General features: G+C 42.2%; 1 protein-coding gene and 1 long non-coding RNA gene across 22 annotated transcripts in view; one reads left to right on the forward strand and one right to left on the reverse strand.

Moving 5' to 3' along the window:
• The window catches only part of LOC106505633 (uncharacterized), a 396,539-nt gene that overhangs the window by 102,637 nt on the left and 273,269 nt on the right, over positions 1 to 20,633 (forward strand). For 19 of the 21 annotated variants that reach the window (XR_014823460.1, XR_014823466.1, XR_014823470.1 and 16 more), the window contains exon 2: positions 18,383 to 18,451. The exons of 1 other annotated variant lie outside the window; for it this stretch is intronic. This is a non-coding gene — a long non-coding RNA (uncharacterized LOC106505633). Of the gene's footprint in view, positions 1 to 11,880; positions 11,966 to 18,382; positions 18,452 to 20,633 lie in introns of those variants that run through there. One more of the 21 variants, XR_014823480.1, reaches the window with a different exon arrangement.
• Positions 1 to 20,633, reverse strand: part of LOC146397369 (uncharacterized) — a 120,676-nt gene that overhangs the window by 59,114 nt on the left and 40,929 nt on the right. Inside the window, exons 2-4 of the mRNA XM_084988919.1 lie at positions 14,217 to 14,361; positions 9,481 to 12,348; positions 721 to 834 (exon numbers count right to left, since the gene is read on the reverse strand). Coding sequence (XP_084845045.1) covers positions 721 to 834; positions 9,481 to 9,785 — 419 coding nt within the window. The 5' untranslated portion in view covers positions 9,786 to 12,348; positions 14,217 to 14,361. The remainder of the gene's footprint in view (positions 1 to 720; positions 835 to 9,480; positions 12,349 to 14,216; positions 14,362 to 20,633) is intronic.

A 20,633-nucleotide genomic window follows, 5' to 3' on the forward strand; every position in this document is an offset into this window, starting at 1 on the left:
AGTCTAGGGGAGGAGGCTGAACAGGGAATGACAGGTAAGCAAACAGTCAGAGAATGAGAAGGCACTCACTAGATGAATGAGGGGGAGATGAGTTTTCTGGCTTTTCGATATTTGCTGTCAGCCCCTGTGATACCTCTTGCTTCAAACGTTATTCCACAAACTTGTGTTTACCACTGAAATAGATTCCTGGTCCATGAAAGAATATTGTTGGTGATGGCATATAAATCCATATTCAAGAATTATTTGGGGAGTTCCCACTGTAATGCAGTGGGTTAAGAACCTGACTACAGTGGCTTAGGCTGCTGTGGAGGTGCAGGTTCAATCCCTGGCCTGGGGCAGTGTGTTAAAGGATTCGTTGTTGCTGCAGCTGTGGCTTGGATTCAGTCCCTGGCTGGGAATTTCCATAGGCCACAGGTGCAGCCATAAAATATGTGTGTGTGTGTGTGTGTGTGTGTGTGTGTGTGTGTGTGTGTGTGTGTGTTTGCATAAAATTTGGTGATCTGCAAATTCTGTAAGGTCTAACAGGAGAAAAGAAATGAAATGGCTTGAGTGAGTCTTCTGCAAATCCACATCTCACAGAGGCAGGCCATTGGGATTTAGATGATTTTCAGGCTGGCTAGTAGCCCATGATCAGCTGACTCTAGCTGGGTCATTCTGCACATCCGCTAACAATTCATTTCCCCATCTCTGCTGCAAGAAGGGTCAGAAAGAACAGCTTACCTCCCATTGACTTCAAAAGGCGCCTGGGCCTGAGGTGCCCACAGCTGGCAAGCATCGCTTTTCTGGTATTTCTCATTTGTTGTCCGTGGGGCTCTCGTTACTTGACGCATGGCTCTGCCATTCCAAAAAGAAACAACGACAGTGAGAGAGGGTGCAAGACCTTTCCTATTTCTGACAATTCAGATGCCCCGAACTCCCATCTACAGGGTAGGCCTTTTTTTTTTTTTTTCTCTTTAACAAACGCCTGAAAGGACATGGAAAGGCCTCTTTTATTTTTTTAAATTTTTATTTAAGTATGGTTGGTTTAAACTGTTGTGCTAGTTTCTGCTGTACAGCCAAGTGACCCAGTCATAACTTTATATACATTATTTTTCTTGTACTATCTTCCATCATGTTCTATCCCAAGAGATTGGGTATAGTTTTCTGTGCTATACAAAAAAAAAAAAAAAAAGCCTCTTTAGAGTTTCTAATGCCCAGCCTATGTTTTCTCTTTCTAGGCACTCCCCCGCCTTGCCCCCCCCCCCCACCATACTTTCTCTAGCATCCTTGGCATAATCAGCTTTTCTTATTTGAGATAGGGATGCTATCCCAAATGACTGAGATGTAGCCTGCAATACCCCTGTGAAGTTCCCATTTCCTGGAGGGATGACTGTGTGCTGGCTTTTGTGTCAATAAAGGGCTCCTTAAAACTACCTAACAGAGGGAGAGAAGGAGCTGACTAGTCAGAATGGAAGCGTGCCACAGAGACAGACCTCAGCCCTTTAATTTCTGAATTGTGGGGAGGCCCAGGAGCCCGAGGGGAGAGGAAAATAGCCTCAGGACAGTGAGGCTGGCTAACTGGTCTGGACATATTTTAGAATTTTAACAACCAGTGCTTCTGTAATAATGGTGACTGTTGAGTAACTCAGTATTTGGTGTGGCTTGCACACACCCTAAAATGACAGGTGTGCTCTGCAAAAGAATTGGGGTGTTGGGGCTAGATTTTAGTGCCTGCTTCTGTAACTTGCTATGTGACTTTGGGAAAGGCACATCTCCCTCAGTCTCAGTTTTTCTATCAGGCTAAGTGATGTTTAAGCCTCCTTCCAGTCCTAACATCCATTTTCACCCCTGAAAGCCGTGGTCCAGGATTTTTATTTTTAATTAATCAATTTGTCTGCAGGCTGCACCCGCAGCATATGGACCTTCCTGGATAGGGGTCAAGTCAAAGATAGAGCTGCAGGCCTATGCCACAGCCATAGCAACCTGGGATCCAAGCTACACCTGTGACCTATGCCGAAGCTTGCAGGAACACCAGATGCTTAATGCACTGAACAAGGCCCAGGGATGGAACCTGCCTCCTCATGGATACTAGTCGAGTCCTTAACCCACGGAGCCACAACAGGAACTCCTGTTTTTATTCTTGAACACACAATATTGTGTAGTGATTGAGAGCCTGGGTCCTGCTACTTGGTCTGAATCCTGCTCAGCAATCCTGGGCGGGTTCTCCAAGCTCCCTAGGTCCCATTCCTTTAAGTGTCTGATGGGGAATATAATCAATCCATCCACCTAGGGTTGTATCAGATGAGGGCTAAAAGGGATAATGCAAGAAGGGAATTTAGAACCACGCTTGGTGCAACAGGATGCAAAACCTGTTACTTTTTTATTACTCCAAGGGCTAGAGTGAGGTGAAGAGTTAAAGAGCATTTCTTGTCATCCTTCAAACCCATCCATGAACTGCAAGCCTATTTTTGCAGTACAAAGCTGCCTTAGCCCTTGAGCGTATTCCTTGTTAATGGCACTCTGAGTGTGGAGGTGGGGGGAGGGGGTACAGGCCATGTCTTTAGAACGTGTTCCAGGCATGGCCAGGGGCCCATTCTCTGATGTCTCAATCTGTTCAGCAAGACTCTGCCACGTGCCAACTTTTGCTAAGGCATGGAAAGATTGAGTTTAAGGTGAAATGAGGTATTCGACAAAGGTGAATTCTTTCTTTGGTTGGGATGTAGCAGAGATATTTCAAAGAATCTTCATTTCCAACAGGATCTTTTTTCCACCTGTAGGTGTGATTAGGCTAAGGCAAGTGGTGGGGGTTCTGGATGTATATCGCCCAGTTAGCATTTTCCTACTAAATTCGAATTTGAAGGATATGAACCTATTAAAGAACAGCTATGACTCAGAATTTTAATATAAGGGAGGAATGGACACGTGGGTAAATTATAATTGGTTATAAGATGAAACCAATCTGGGGAATTTAGAGCCCATTTCATTGAAGGGTCCAGGAGATGTACTGACTTCTGTCTTGGCTGGTTCGGGTTGCTCAAATATTTTCACCGAGACTTGTACTCTCTCCATCTTTCAGCTCAGTTTTCCTCTATTCTGGCTTCATTTTCAGAGGGTCTTTTCCCAAGAGGTGGCTAAGAAGTCCACTAGCAACCCTAGGCTTGCATTTTGCCAATTTCTCAACCCCAGCAGAAGAACAACACTTCTTTTCCAATCACGCCAGCAAAATCTCAGGTGGGATTCTCAAGGGTCCAGCTGGAGTTATGTGCTCCTCTCTGAATTCACTGAGGCCAAGAGAAACATCACTCTGACTGGCTGGGCTCAAGCTACAGACCATTCCCTTGAACTAAGAGGAAGTACTACATTCAGACTTCACCTACTAAGAACCAGTGGAAAGTTGGTTGCCCCCCAAAAGATGCATATGTTGTTTCCAAAAGAAAGCAGCCAAAAAACCCAGAAGATCTCATTCCAAATAAGGATTTAGAATGAAGAAAGCCATCCACATACACGTGCCCACAGATGTTTATCTGGAAGCTGTTGTGAAATAGATGGAAAAATCAGGTGTTAATGTTGATGAATCATTTCACTGTTTCCTTTTCTTTAGCAAAGCCTCACCTCTGTAAAGCCTTTACTCTGTGCCTGGTGGTGTGTTAGCAGCTGAGGATAAGGACAGAGAAGGACGCTCTGGCTGAGAGCCAGAATATACCATACATTTGTTTTATTGCTCCCCAACAAGGATTTCTATATCCTATCATTCTTTCAAGTAGCTATAGATCTGCTTCTTCCCTTTTGAATGCTGAGGGCCCGTCTCTGAGTTCCTTTGCTGGAAGGCGTATTATGAAATGGGATGTCCCGCCACAGACACACCTAAGAAATCTCAACTGATTGGCCTCATGTAAACCCCACGGGGTCTCAGTCAAGGGATCTTTCCCCCTTGCAACAGGTGTAGGGACAAAAGGCCAATTGTCCTTGGGAGCCTATAGGATAAATAGAAAGAATATGTCCTTGCTAGTTAATCTGCTGCTGATAAAGAGTATTGTTTTATCTCCTGCCATCTCCACGATTCTAGGGGATGAGAACTATTGTGACACAAAGTCCCCTTTGTCTTTCTAATCCAATGAGATGCTCAAATTGACCTTTCATATAGCCTTTGGTTGTCACAATCTGAGCAGTGAATTGGTATTAGGCACTGAGGCGATTACTTCTGTTCCTAAAAGGGCACTGTCATCTACAGAGATGCTGTGATGCTGAAAAACAGCTTGATTCCCTTCTGCTAAAAAACAAACAAAAACAAAAAAACCCTATTTTTTAAAGCATTTTTAGGTTTACAGAAAAGTTAAACCCAAAGGAGAATTTCCATCTACTCCCTCAGCCTGCGTTGTTCCTGAGCCCCCACCCTTGCATTAGTGTGGTAGTGTGTACATTGCCTATGACTGATGAACCAGTATTAAAACATGATCACTGGGGTGCTAAAGGGAACAAATTGGAAGGGATGGACTGGGTGTTTGGGACTGTGTATGCATGCTGAGGTATATGGAATGACTGGCCAATGGGGACCTGCTGTATATATAGCACAGAGAACTCTACCCAGTATCTTGTGATCATCTATGTGAGCGAAGAATCTGAAAAAGAATGGATGTATGTACCTATATAACTGAATCACTTGGTACAGCAGAAATGATCACAACCTTGTACATCAACTATACTTCAATGAAACTTTAAAAAATAGAAAAAATCATGACATAACATTATCATTCATCAAAATCCATCATTTACATTAGGGTTCACTCCTGACAGTGTACATTCTGTGGGTTTTAACAAACGTAAAATGACACCTACCCACATTGTCATACAGAATCATTTTACTGCCCTAAAAATCCTCTGTGCTCTGCCCCTTTAACCCTCTCTCCTCCTCAGTGTCTGACCCCTATAGATCTTTTCACTGTCTCCATGGCTTTGCTTTTCACTCAATGGCATGTAGTGGGGATAATGTGGTAGGTAGCATTTTCAGACTGCTGTGTTTTACTTAGTGATATGCATTTAAGGCTTCTCCATGTCTTTCTGCAGCTGGATAGCTCATTTCTTTTTATTGCGGGCTAGTTTCTGCTTAATATTTAAAGCATTCAGGCTACGAGAGGAACAGAGTTGTCCTCACCTCTCACTTCCTCCTTAACTGGCATTTCTTTCATCCTAAGAGATTACTAGGGCTCACCTAAGTTTTAAAAAATAGGCTTACTCTGGTGCGTTATTTCAAAGAATTAAATATTCTGGAACAATTTCCAGTACCTTTTGTAAGACCAAAGAACCAGTTCTAGTATTTCCATCCCAGGCAAACTAGAGGGGGGTCTGTTTCAGCTGTGGACAATACTGATGTTCTTGGCATTTTTACCCTGAAGAATTTATAGCCATATAATTCATGTTTTTCCAAAAATAAATGATTTCCTGACTTTTTTTTCCTCTAGCAACATCGGAGGTCTTCCTCACTTGCTTAGTAAGAACATTCGTTTTAAGTACGTGAACCCAAGCATTTTCCCTCTTTATTTACATTTCCTCAACAGAATCTACTTTGTTCATGAAGAGCACGGTAGAGGAGGGGCCTCAGGTCTTGTAACTGCTATTTGATAATCCTGAAATGTGCAGGCTTTAGAATTCAAGGAAGTGAGGTGAGTGTCCCGCTCTGCACCCTTTACTCACTGGGTGCCTTTTAAAGAGTCCTTTCTCCTCTCTCTGCCTCCATTTTTTCCCTTCTGTAAACTTCAATGAAGAACAGGCTCTTTCTTGTAAGACTGTTCTGGATATGGAAGGAGAAAATCCAAGGAGGGCAGTGAGCACAGTTTCAACAACAGAAAACTGCCTCCAACATCAGCCAAGCCACATCAGGTAATTGGCCTGTGTATAAAGGAAATGCTGAGTTCACAGTAGATGCTCATGAAATTATTCCTGATGTGCCAAGGGGGGCAAAGAAAGGGCAACCCCATCACATGAAGGCTCTTAGAGAGCACTATGGAGGAGATGGACTTAACCGGGGTGGAGTGTGATGAAGCAGATTAGGTGCCCTTGCAATCTCATGGAACCGAGGACATCACTTCTACCATCTTTTGGCTCTGCCCTTGCTGAGACAGGGCCACTGCTAAGAGCTCACATACTTTTCTCCAAAAGCCCATTTCCTACAAGCACATGCTGTGGAAAGGTGATTAGCCAACAGCAAAGTTCCCAGGTGTTTTTCCTTTTTGATTTTTTTTTTTTTTTCTTTTTGGCTGCCCCCACAGCATATGGAAGTTCTTGGGCCTGGGATTGAATCCAAGCCCCAGTTGCAACCTATGCCACAGCTGTAACAATGACAGATCCTTAACCCACTGCACTGGGCTGGGGATGGAACCAGTGCCTCCACAGAGACAAGCCAACTCGTTAAACCACTGTGCCACAGCAGGAACTCCCCAGTTCCCAGGTTTAATAAACAGTTTCTTTAGGGTGAAACTAAATAGTATAGCCTCATTCTCTGTCTCCACTTCTCCTCACCGCACCCCCAACCTCTCAGATAAAATAACTTATCCCATAGTTATTAAGATACTGATGGTGGAAGAAATCTCAATCCCACATAACAGGAGAGCTAACTACATAGGGACTGTGGGCACTCTTTTTTTTATCCTACTTTTACTTTTTGATTCACTTTCCTTTTGCAGACAAAGACTCCCCTGCCAAAGGCAGGGTAAATAAACTCAGACACATCCTGTCTCCTTTACATCTTTGTTTATCCATAAACCGTCAAAGATACAGATGAAAATCCACCAAAGTGTGCATGGAGAAGTTAGACAAAGGCTAAATGAGGCAGGAGCATAAAAGCTCGATGATGGGGAAGATACTATCTGCAGTGATGCCAAGCTGGCTCTATGTGATGACATGAATATAGATTAAAGAAATCAACAAAAGATGACAACTAATATAGTTAAGAATGGATTTGGTTATGAAAGGAAGCGATAATGGAAAAAGGCAATATGAGAAAGGATCTGTATACTTACTGGGAAAGTGATAACACTTTATCACCACCAATGTGCTCTGTTGACCGCCTACAGCCCTGAGGGGGGTGGGGGAGGGGATGCTAGAATGCCAGGCTCAGTTGGATGGAGCTGGGACAGGTGATATCCTTGTGAAATTCTTAAGAGACTTGAGAATGAGAGTGTGTTTGAAACCTGGCTCCTCATTTACCTTTTCCCTTTAACTGGGTGACCTTTAGCTACTCCAAACCTCACTTTCCTTGTGTATAGATGAGATAAGTTAATATCTACCTCAGAGGATTATTTAAGATTTGTTGAGGTAAAGTATAAAAGTGCTTGATAGTGTTTGGCTCAGAGGAACTTCCAGTAAGAGTTAGCTGTTACTTTTTTCTTTTTATGGCAGCACCTATGGCATACAGAGGCTCCTGGGCTAGGGATCGAATCTGATTCTTAATTTACTCAGCAGGGCCAGGGATTGAACCTGTATCCTCAAGGACACGATGTTAGGTTCTTAACCCATGGAGCCGCAGTGGGAAATCCTATGATACTTTCAATATAGTAATAAAGATTATGAGTCAAAGGGCACATTGCACTCAGTGTTGCCCCATTTTTGCCACTATGAAACTTCTTATTCCAAGGCATCCCACAAGGTTAATGTTCTGCAGAAAACAATTTGGAAAATGCTACCTTAAGTAAAACCAAAGCATTGGGTTGGAGGGCTGGGGTTTAGGTGGGAAATAGGATGTATGCCTTGAATATCCTCATTAGAAAGGTAAGACTTCTAAAGTGGTATTTGTGGCAATTCCTCTAGCATTTGGAAGATCGAGTCTGGGGTCAAGAAGGTCTTCTTTATGCTGTCCTCATTTCTGTGGAAAATCAGATTTCATTTCCATCATGCCTGCCTAACAGTAGTTTTTCTGGGACCTAAATGAAAACAAGGACTGCCTGCTCAAATTGGTTACAAGATTTGCAAAGCACTGTTTTCTCTTTTGACCTCTACCCCGGCAGCAGGCCTGCATCTACACTACCCTGCTCCTGGGTCAGAATGTCCCCTCATGTCCCATGAGCACAGAGCTGTCACATACCCTTGGGAAGGGACTGGAGCCTGGAAGAAGCATCTGGAGAAGAAGAAACTGTCTGCAAGGCTGTGGATGTTTTATGATCTGGAAGGGATGGAAAATTCAAGGTACAGGCTTGCAGCTTATGTTCCACTCCCCTCCCCCCAGTCCTCTTTTTTTAACACAAGTCTCAGCAGTGAGACTCATTTTCCACGACTCCCAAAGTGGTTGTGCAGTATATCTGTTAATTTAATCAGCTTCCTCCATGGAGGCCACCTTCTCTAATTGCATTCTTGTGAGGGATGATAGATATGACAAAAAAGATTTCATCTCTAGAAAGGAAGCCAGTCTCATCACTGATACTAGTAATCAATCTCCCATCCCCCCAAAAAATAGTGCATGAGCCTCAGGTGCCACTTGGCATTGGGCACACCCTGTCTCAGGTCACATTTGTTTACTAGAGCATCATCTCTTTCTCCTCCTTTCTGGGGCCAACGATGAGAAAGTGAAGAGCCTGAAGTGAAAATGGAGTGTCTACAGCACTACCTGGGCCAGTAAGTAAGTGGACTAAGTTGCTTTCTAGAAGTAACCCAGAAGATTGCATTAGTGCGATGGGAACTTGTGTTAAGAGTGAAAACAGGAGTTCCTGTCGTAGCGCAGTGGTTAATGAATCTGACTAGGATCCATGAGGTTGCAGGTTCGATCCCTGGCCTTGCTCAGTGGGTTAAGGATCTGGCGTTGCCGTGAGCTGTGGTGCAGGTCGCAGACACGGCTTGGATCCCACGTTGCTGTGGCTGTGGCGTAGGCCAGTGGCTACAGCTCCAATTGGACCCCTAGCCTGGGAACCTCCATATGCCATAGGAGCGGCCCTAGAAAAGGCAAAAAAAAAAAAAAAAAAAAAAAAAAAAGAGTGAAAAAAGTAGAACACAGAATCTGAACAACAGGATCTTGTTTCTTTTCTTTTTCTCTGGTAGGGTATTTCCTCTCCTCTCTTCCAATCTTAGCCACAGTGGTGGGGTTTGGAAGGGCCCCTGGCAGGAATGTCATACACACAGCTGTTGGCCTAAAAAAATCAAGAATGTGCAACTAGATGCCTCCTGTTCCCCAATTATTGGACACATAGAACATCCAGATCGAGCTGGTATCTGTTCGGGGCAGGTCAGTTGCTGAGAGAGAGATCCTAGAAAGGGAGTCAGGCCTTTCAGAATTACCTACCCCGTCTGAAGGGGTTGGAGAGGAAAGGCAGATGCAACCTAGGTTTTTTCATGCTGGAAAATGAGAGAAGCAAAGCAGGAATTAGAAGAGGAGGAGAGGGAAGAATTTCACAAGGATGTCACCTGTCCCAGCTCCATCCAACTGAGCCTGGCATTTTAGCATCCCCTCCTCTGCCTCCCCTCAGGGCTGTAGGCAGTCAACAGAGCACACTGGCAGTTATAAACACAGGAACTCACCTGTGGTCAGCGGACAAAGGATGAAAACTGGAGGAAGAGCTCTGACAAATGCCATCGTCCCTGCAAGTTGGATGCAAACACAAAAGAGCCAGTGTGCTTCCTCCTCTGTAGCCGCAGGCCCTCAGTGGCGCGTGAATAGGGGCACTGATGGGGCAGAGTGGCAATAAAATCCCAGGTGCCCTCATTTCAGTCCGGAGTTGTGGTTTCCCTGCTTCCTCCCACTGGACAGCTTCAGCATGAATTGCTCCCAAAACCAACAGTAAAATTGAACCACCACTCTCGCAGGAAAGAGAAGAAATTCTCATCTCTTCCGGGAATTTTCTTTTGGTGCAAGTCTTGCAGGCTTTGGCACGCCTCTCAGATACACACAAACTTTGGGGTTTCCAGACATCTTTCTCTGTAGAACAGGGCTCTCAACACAGTGTTGTCCTGGGACAAGGAGGATCAGCAGCACCTGAGAATCATTAGGAATGCAAATTCTTGGTCTCACCCAGTCCTACTGAATCTGAAGCTCTGGGGCATTTCACAAGCCTCCAGATGATTCCCATTGAATGCTTAATTTTGAGAGCCACTGATACAAGCTGATTATTTTTGCAGAATTCCTCATATTTCTGTACCTATATCTTTGGTCCTCCTAGTCCCTCTGTTTGGCATACTTCTTTCTGTTATGCTTAGCAGTTTCCTAATCAGTCCTTAAAGCCCTCCTCAAAATGCCCTATCCTATGTGTAAGCCTCCCCTGACACCATCCTCCCCACCTTATTTGTGTTCTGACAACACTTCAGGCAGCCATTAATATTATATTACAACCCTGTATGTATTTTTCATACCAGGCTGAGAGTGTAGGAAAATGTCTAATTCAGCAAATATCTTGTAAAAAGTATCACAGGCCTATCTTTGTGTTAGTGCTGGTGATGCCGACATTTAGTAATAAAGATCTTAATTAAAAATTGGATACTGCCTCATTTACATAATTCACTGTTGCATGCCAAAGGAGATTGCAAACCCCTGGCTTAGTCTTAACTCTGACAAATGACAGCTGTGTGACCATGAGCAAATTAACATCTTTAAATCTCCATCATAGTAAGGAGATGCTCTTCATATGTACCTTAGTGTCTATGGGATAATTAGAAATATGTGTACAGTGCTCTGTGCAGTACCTGGCCAGAGTAAGTGCTCAGTGAATACCTGTTGTTATTACCAGTTATAATATTAACATCATCATCAATGTCATCATCATATCACTAACAACTTGCATGGTGCCTGGTACAGGCAATGTGAGCATAAGTGTGAAGATTTGAAAAAGGGCAAGGTTCAAGGCCTATCTACCTTACTTCATGGAGTACTTGACACCTACCATAAGCAAATTTGACTTTATAGAGGAGGTTTCATATATTGAAAAAGATACAGAGAATTCCAGCACTGTCCCCCTAAGTTGCCCAGTGCAAGAATCAATCAGTACTTTGAATCTTGCTGGTTATTTCAAGGTTGTATGATGTTTACTCAAATTCTACCACCCTCCTCGCCTCTACTCCTACCACATGTACACACTGTGATTGGTTCTCAAATTTGATTTCAGGTTAGAATCACCTGCAAAGCTTTTAAAACAAACTTGCGATGCTTGTGTCTACCTCTTAAAGATGTAGATTTAATTGCCATGAGGTATGGTGTGGGCAACGGAATTCTCAGCCCTTTACTTCCAGTGTTGGAAAGCATATGGAGAAAGTAAAGGGTGTCTCAGGATAAATAGGGAATGATAATAAGTCTTGCTGTGGAGTTCTCGCTGTGGCACAGTGGGTTAATGATCCAGCTTTCATCTGTGGAGGCCCAGGTTCAATCTCCGGCTGGGTGTAGTGGCTTACGGATTTGGCGTTGCCGCAGCGGTGGTATAGGTAGAAGCTCTGGCTTGGATTCAACCCTTGGCCTAGGAATTTCCATATATCACAGCTATGTCCAAAAAATTAAAAGGTGAAAAAAAATAAGTCTTGCCATTTTTCACAAAATTAAAGTTGGATGACTCTTGGTGATGTGAGAATACTAAAACAACTGAAGGGTCTAAAGACATGTTTTAAGTAATATAACATTCGATGTGGGTAGGACCATCTTCAACAAAATGATGCCTAAATCTGCCAGCATCGGGAAGAGCATTTCTATGGCACCTGTATCTGCTGAATTGACCTTAACTTTCAAGTTGGTTTCACAGCTTTCTCCTCATGTCTTCACTCTGGGTAAATCAACTTCCCCTAGCAACAAAGCTCCAGAGGACCCTGGGAGGTTAGCCGTCACATCAGCCTAGACTCAGCTGCTCAAACGGCCAACAGACATCTTGAGACTGCTTTTCTCTCTGCAACAATTTACAGGTTGTCTTTGCTTGGTAACAAGAGTCCCATGGATTAAAACTTCTTTTCCAGACTCCACATCAATCTTCAAGCGTTTCTCTCCGACACTGCTTCTCTGATAAAGCAGCCCAAGTATGATGGCAAGGAGGTGGGTTCTTGGGACGGAGTCCAAATGCCATGCTAATCCTCCTCCTCAGTGCTGCTTAGGACCAAAAATGAAGGGTCTAGATGGCAGGTAGAGTTTATTTCAATAGTCAATGTGTGGGAGAGGCGCCAAGGCCCTTAAAAAGGTAAATAATGCTAAAATAGCTATTGGGGGAAATGAAACAATAATCAAGCCTGGGGTAGACTTTATATGGAGAGAGAATTCCTTTTAACTGCATCTTCAAGAACTGAAGCTGTTTTGACAACCATTTTTTAAAGTCACCTTGCTGCTAAGCATGAGCTCATTCCTTTCCTCTTATTCACTTGCTCCTTCTTCTCTCTTCCTATGAGCATGTTCAGGGTCAGGGAAATCTACCATGGTCCATGCTGCAGGGACGTGAGGAAGGCAGAGGGCAACTGAGCATTATGGAACAAAATCTCCTTTAATCCCCACAATACCCCACAAAGGACTATTATATACCAAAAACAATTGAATAAGGAAAATGAGGCTCAAATAGTAAAATACACTTTTCCCAAGGAGGTATAGGTAGCAGGTGTGAGAGCCAAGATTCAAATTCTGAGCCCAGGTTCTTTATATTGCACTGAGCTGGGCTGGCAACTGCCCTCTTCCAAGTCGTCAGTGACACTAAGTTTTGTGTGTCTACGAATGGGGGAAAAGGCCCCGTTTGGGCATATCGTCTTGGCTGGTGAGACTGGACCAACAAGACTTCAGAATGGATAGATCTCTATCTTGTACTCTAACTCTAGTCAGACTTTCTAAGCATGTGTCCATGCCTGTGACCCTAGGGGACTCCATGACCCAGGCACAGACATACCAGAGGGGTTGTCTAGACTTTCACAGTTTCTTTATTAGTGCAGCATTTCTTATATTTGTAGGCAGCAGAAGGAAGACAGACAGAGAGAGGAAAGTCCCAGGCAAGTAAGAAGCAGTGGGATTGGTAGATTTGGAGTTAGTAGATGCAAATTATTCCATTTAAAATGGATAAGCAATGAGGTCCTACTGTACAGCACAGGGAACTATATTCAGTCTTTTGGGGTAGACCATGATGGACGACAGTATGAGAAAAAGAATGTATACATTTGTATGACTGGTCAGTATGCTGTATGGCAGAAACTGGCACAGCACTGCAAATCAACTATACTTTAACAAAAAAATTTAAAAAAGGAAGCAATGGGAGAACAATCAGCAGCAAATTCAAATGCCTTTGGATAAGCATCAATTCTCAGACTCAGGCTTGGCCAAGATTATTGCTCTGAAGCGAGAAAGGACCCAACTGAGTGAAATGGGTGTTGCTTCTGGCCGGACCCATTTCTTCCTTTGGGAGTCTAGGACAGCCTAGCAAAGGGAATTTTGAAATGGGGTCCCACAAAGTGAAAAAGATTGAACATAGGCAAATGAACCATTCACTGAATCTCTGAGTTCTTGCATTTTATTATCCAGTCATTGGTGGGCTTTGCAACTCAAAAATGGGAATAAATTCTAAAAATAATACCCCTTTTCATTAAAAAAAAGCTAGGCTGTAGTTTTTCCAGGGTCAGCAGGGTACTATGCATATTTTCATAATTTCTTTGGGTTTTTGGAGTGGGACTGGTTTGGTGTTATTGCAGGAGAGAGGATTTTAATGTATGCTTTTCTCTCCTCTTTCTGAGGTTGTGGTGGACAAGCAGGCATTCAAATTTTGCAACTCTGTAAAAGAAAATGACAACCTTACTTCATTTGGTTTGGGGCTGTTTTTCCAGGAGTGGGCACAGATGGTGTTTCTGTCTCCTTCAGAGAATGTTTCAGGACGTAAAGTCTCTGAAATACATTATTCAACTGAGGCCAAAATAGTCTTCTGGAAAAAAATCATATATGAATAGGAAATAAGAGCAGCTTGGCTGGGGCTGAAAAAAATTTAAATGCAGCTGGTTTTCAGAAATGGTAATATTTGTAATGTTTGTATTGGGAATGTAATGAGACCTGGAATTGTGGAAGGGGGTGTGGCTTTATCCAGGAAATTTAGTGACTGTCCTTTCATTTCCGCCCCCTCCATCCACCTCCTCCCCCTCCTCTTCCCCTAACTTCCTCCTCCTCCTCCTTCTCTCTCTCTCTCTCTCTCTCTCTCTCTCTCTCACACACACACTCACACACACACACACACACCCACACACACCCACCTACCCACCAGCACAGGGATTGGTGAAGACTAGGCAGAGGTCTTTACTTCTAAAACTTTGATGTACAGATGAATTACCTGGGGATTTTGTTCAAGTGCATATTGAGGTCTGGGGTGAGGTCTGAGAGTCTGCATTGTCAATTAGCTTCCAGATTAGGCTGGTTTCCCAGCCCACAGATCCTGCTTTGAGTAACAAGTGCCAGGGGAAGTTCCATCATTATATCTAAAAAAGAGAGTAGAGTAAAACTGAGTTGCCAGGCGAGTACAAGAATTCTTTCACTCATTCCTTCAATAGGTATTTATTGCAAACTGCTCTGTTCTGGGCTCTGGGCCAGGTGTTGGGGAAAAAAATGGTGAGCCTAACAGACCCCATCCCTCTCTTTGTTGAAAGTCTAGTGTATATGACAATCAGATAATCACATCTTGAAATATTATATTGCAACTATATTAAGTCCAATGAAGGAGGTTGAGAAGATCTTAATATGGGGTGTTTTTATTGAGGGGGTCAGAAAATGCTTCCTGAGGAAGTGATGTTGATCTGAGCTATGAGATAATAAGAATACTTGTTATTGTTATAATAGCAAGCAGCTAGCCATTGTTGAGCATTTGCATTGGGCTGGTGCTTTACAATCGCTGCACCTTATCTCATTAAATTCTCATAGCAAGCTGATAAGTGAGGTGCTATAATTATCCAGATTTACAGAAGAGAGACCTGAGGCTCAGAGAATGAGAACTTGTAGATGTCACTCAGTACAGAGCTGATTCACGATGGATGCAAATACGGGTCACACATAGTCTTAATGACTCTACTTAACACCTTCTGTTCATCATCTAGGACATTACCTGGAAAGATCACTGGAATCAAATGAATTGGCCACTTTGCCCTTTGCTGTAAAAACAGCCACAGGGGAATTAGTTCTGCTCTTGTGACATGATGTCATGGGGAAGTCTCTGAGAAGGAATCAGAAAGTAGAATTTTGGGTTCTAGCTTTGTCAATAACATGCTATGTGTTTGGGCAATGGTCATGACAGCTACCACTTTTCAAGTACTCACTGTGTGCCGGCAACCTTGCCAGGAGTTTAACATATGATAATCCCAAATTTTCAAATAATTTTATCAGATCAGAGATATTTATTATCATTTCCATTTTACAGGAGGGAATTGAAGTTTGGAGAATTTTATGTGGCATAATTTGTAAGAGGTAGGCCGTAGATGGGAGAGGTCATTCAACATAATTCTAAAATTGTGTTTTGTGGAAACCTCATCATGCCTAAGGCCTTTTCACAGGGCTGTATGGTCAAAACTCTTTGTATAATAACACTAAGACATTGCATAGCTAACTTTTATTATTTTATTGACATTTGCACTAAGGACTCAAAAGAAATAATAAGTAAAGTTGTTGGTATCATAGCAAAATATTTAATTTTTTATTAATGATATTCATTGTATAAGGTGAAGTAATTTTCCCCCTTGAAGTATCTGAGTACTTTTGATAAATATGCTTGCATAAATGAACAAAGTTTTAGAAGATCAAAGCATAACTGCAACTAGAAGCTAATGCCTAGAGATATATGCTATGTCAATGATCATAAAAGCCTCTGGGACAATAACCTGAAAGTATTTCTTGCCAACAGTATAATTTTTGAACTCTCAAACAAGACCTAGAATTTTGGAAAACTTGTATCTGCCACCATTAGTTTGCCAGCTTTCCAATTCCTAAAGCCCTTAAAAAAAAAAAATGAGGAGTTCCCATTGTGGCGCAGTGGTTAACGAATCCGACTAGGAACCATGAGGTTGCGGGTTCGGTCCCTGCCCTTGCTCAGTGGGTTAAGGATCCGGCGTTGCCGTGAGCTGTGGTGTAGGTTGCAGACGCGGCTCGGATCCCGCGTTGCTGCGGCTCTGGCGTAGGCCAGTGGCCGCAGCTCCGATTGGACCCCTAGCCTGGGAACCTCCATATGCCGCGGGAGCGGCCCAAGAAATGGCAAAAAGACAAAAAAAAAAAAAAAAAAAAAAAAAAAAAGAAGAAGAGGAAATCTAGATAACATTGAATGCGATAATGACTTTAGATATAACAGCAAAAAAAAAAATGAGAGCTGTTACAGACAAAGAAAACAAACTGGTAGTTACAAAAAGAGAGCAAAGGGAGGGATAAATTAGGAATCTGGGATCACAGATACACACTATTTTAAGCAAAATAGTTAAACAAGGACTGACTATATAGCATATGGAACTAGATTCAACATATCTAGTTTATCAGTATAAGTTTATCAATATAAGTTTCAAATTTTCACATTACAAAATTTACGAAAATAGTACTTATCAAATTTAGTATACAATCCAAGAACAGCTACAATTATTAAAAAAAAAACTATTAAACTATTCTCTTCTTTTCCAATCATGTATCTGTGTGAAGTTTAATTTTCTTCATCTACTTTAATTGAAACAACATATAATCAAAGGCAGAAGAATATATGATCATCGAACTGTCTCCTATTGAGTCAGACATTAAATGTAATATGTATATGACACTCTTTTTGCCACCTGTTTTCTATTTTTGAAAAATATAATCATTTCTCTTGGAGTTTCTGCTGTGGTGCAGTGGGTTAAGAAACTGACTGCAGCAGCTTCGGTAGCTGCAGAAGTGCAGGTTCCATCCCTGGCCTGGTGCAGTGGATTAGGATCTGACATTGCCATAGCTTGTGGCATAGGTCACAGCTACAGCTTGGATTCAATCTCTGGGCTGGGCAATTCCATATGTATAACTTTTTCTCTTAACATGTTATTTAGGTTAATATAAAATGAGTTTGTTGATATTATTTTGATGTTATTTTCAAATGCGTTAAAGAAGAAATTTTTTTTTCTTTTTAGGGTCACACCTGCGGCATACCGAAGTTCCCAGCCTAGGGGTCAAATTAGAGTGTCAGCTGCTAGCCCACACCACAGCCACAGCAATGCCAGATCTGAGCCACTTCTGTGGCCTATACTACAGCTTGCAGTAATGCCAGATCCTTAACCCGCTGAGCGAGGCCAGGGATTGAACCCATATCCTCATGGATATTGTCAGGTTCTTAACCTGCTGAGCCACAGTGGGAACTCTGAAGGAATATTCTTAAAATGTCTTAGTTTTGATTTTGAATGTAATAAATAACTTCAGGTGTAATGCACAGAAACAAAGCTCTTTGGGGTCTTTAACATATTTTATGAGTATTAACGAGGTCCCAAGACCAAAAATTTTGAGGACACTTGGCATAGTGCACAAGAACATGGACTCTGGGGTCAGATCTTCCTGAGTTCAAATCCTCATCACCATATCTCATGAGAGAGAGGGTCTTGGGCACATTGTTCCCACTCTCTCTGCCTTACTTGTCCCATTTATCTCATGGGGATGAGAACAATAATTCCTATCTCCTTGTAATGCTAAACAGGCTAATACTGATCATTCTGAGAACATTTCCTGAAGGTATTAGCTCTTGTCTGATTCCAGAGCCAGTGTTCTTTCCACTAGATTCACTTTTCTCAGCATCACCTTCCTAATTTCTGAGACTTATTTTTAAAGCCCCTCAGCTTATCCATTGCATGCTTTTGCAAATATATTCCCTACTGATGAGAGAACATAATACAGTAGCATTCTAGCCAAAAATGGGGCTAGCTTGGAAAACATGCTATTTAGCCTTTGAATAGAGGTTAAATGCACTATCTAGACAAAGGAAATTATTTTAAAAGCATACCTGGCTTTGCTATAGATTTAGAAGTGCTCTGTGGATTTGAACTTAGGTATTTTTTTTAGAATTGACTGGCTCTGATCAAGTATTTTGATTATGAAAGTGAGCACTGCTAACATACCAACAGGCACTGGGTTGCATTAATTTTTCCAGCAAATACTTATGGAGCCCCTCCTTTGTGATCAGTATGCTTCTTGGTATGGGAAGAAAACAGATGAAAGCAAATGATGGCAGGAATGTGTATTCTGCATGGGACTATCAGGGGAGAGACAAACTACAAACAAATAAAAATGAATAGCCTATTAGCTGATAATAGGCACAATGAAGAAAGATAAAGCAGGGAGAGGGTATGGGATGAGAATGTGGGCTGCAATTTTCATGAAGATAATTAGAATCACTGCAGAGGGGATTTCAGAGTAAACCTGAGGATGTGATCCATGTGGATATCTGGGCAGAAGAATGCTAGCCACAGGGAGTTGCAAGAGCAAAGACCTAACAGAAATCTTCCTGGTGTTTTACAGTAACGACGAGGAGGCCAGTGCGGAAGGAGTTGAGTGGTCAAGGCAAGGGTAGAAGATGTAATCAGAGAGGTAAGGCAAGCTGGACAACATAGGGTTTCAGTAGCCTTTACACACTGATTTGGAGACATTGAGGAAAGGTGGGACATGTTCCGCCTTCATTCTAACAGAATCAGAGAATCTACTAGGATATTATTAAAATAACATGGTCAGAGATCCCAGTGACTTGGGTTATGAAGTAGCCATGGAGGTGGTGACCCATGGGCAGATTCCAGATCTATTTTGAAACTAGAGCCAATGGGAGTTGCTGATATACAGGATGTGTGGCTTGAGAAAAAGCATGGAACTGAGGATCACTCTCAACCTGGATGCCTGGTAGAATATCTGAGACAGAGGAGACTAAGAAAGGGGCAGATTTGTTGGGAGAAGAGGGGAGATCAGAGATCAGGTTTGAATATGTTAACTGTGGGATGCCTACCAGGTACCCAGATTTCTTCAGATAACACTCAAGGATGATCCAAATTGATGCAAGCAGCTGATAGATTGTGAGAAGTTGCTAAAAGCATTTTAGGTGGCTGCATTTCTTTCTTGAAAAAGAAGCCTGGAAAATTACATCTAAGTTTTTTTTTTTTTTTTTTTTTTAACATTGCTCTGGTGCAGTTCCAGAACCGAACACCCTACTCCAGGTGCAGTCTTATTAAAGTTTTAGAAGAAAAGACTATCTGTTTTGAGACACAATGCCTCTACTTATGGAGCTAAAAATAGGCCAGCTCTCACTCCCTAGTGTGTACAGGGATCTCTAATTGGTCATTCACTCATGCCCATGTTGCTTTGACAAGTGAACATGCAAGGCTCACCTGTCCACCACTCATACTGTATCTGGGTTTTAGATTCATTTTACTTTTCTTATAGCTTCTTTTGCCTTTCTCACCAACTTTTTCTCCTGCATTTTTCCCCTCTCACTGATGCTATTGTTGAGTCTGGCTGCCTGATCCATTGTCATTAATCACAAAAACAGCCTTTCCCAATTTAGTATCCTCTGCAGATTTCATTAACGAGCTGTTGGTATTTTTGTCCTGATATTTCCCAAGAATGTCCAATAATACAGATAATCATTTTACAATTAAAGTCAGGGAAAGGTCTGTTTTTTGTTTTTGTTTTTGTTTTAGGATGAAAAGGGATAGGCTTTCTGTTGTTATTTTTAATAGCTCCTTTGCTCAGAAAACGGACAAGAAAAAAGGAACAGGGACAGATTTTTTTTTCTGAGGATGCTAATCCATTTGTGGGTTGGGGAGACTTGGCCAGAAGCTTAAATGATATTCCTCATCTACATTATGGCACATATACTTTCTAAACAAAGGCAAAAAGGAAACACAAATTTCATAACCTAAAATCTCTTCAGTTTCATCAGATGCCAGTAAGCAAATGCCATGGCAGAATAAAACATATTAATATGTTTGACATAATGATCGTGCCTGTTTCTCCTTAATAAGCCAAGCTTAGGATTTCCAACCATATAGAGGCAGGGCAGGGCTGTCAAAGTACCAAATGTGCTCCAGACTTCTAAGGGACATTTCCTTAATGGACCATCTAAGCACTTGTCTCCACATCAGCAGTGATGCAAACATGACATGTCTGAGCTGGAGAGTCACTCGTGTGCGCAGACAACTTCATGAAGTCATGGGAGAGGACTTGGAGAGGAATTTTTAACAGGGAACACATTTCAGGGCTCAGCTATAGGCTGAACACTCAGAAAGGAATTCCCTTTCAGCTACTCTGTGAATCCATGGAGCAGAGCCGTTCTATTTTAGCTCTGCACAGCTGGTCAAATGAGAAGCTCTATTTTTCTCTTCTCAGAGCAGAGAAACATCTTTTTTTTTTTACATTAAAAAGATTTAAATTATAGTTGATTTACAATGTTGTGCCAATTTCTGCTGTACAGCAAAGTGACCCAGTCATTCATATATATAGGAATATACACAGACACATACTTTTCTTTTTTTAATATTGTTTTCCATCATAGTCTATCCCAGGAGATTGGATATAGTTCCTTGTGCTGTACAGTAGAACATTGTTATAAACCCATTTTAAATGTAATAGTTTGCATCTATTAACCACCAACTCCCAGTCCATCCCACTTCCTCCCCCATCCTCCTTGGCAACCACAAGTCTGTTCTCCATGTCTCCAAGTGTGGAGAAACATCTTGTTCACGATTTTTAGAATGATTGTCCCTGATTCTTTTTGGTGATTTTT

Source organism: Sus scrofa, chromosome 13, assembly GCF_054392235.1.
Source record: "Sus scrofa isolate SSC_HxYL_T2T_F1_AM1 chromosome 13, Sscrofa_HxYL_maternal_Yorkshire_Landrace_v2.0, whole genome shotgun sequence".
In the NCBI taxonomy this organism is placed as follows: domain Eukaryota; kingdom Metazoa; phylum Chordata; class Mammalia; order Artiodactyla; family Suidae; genus Sus; species Sus scrofa.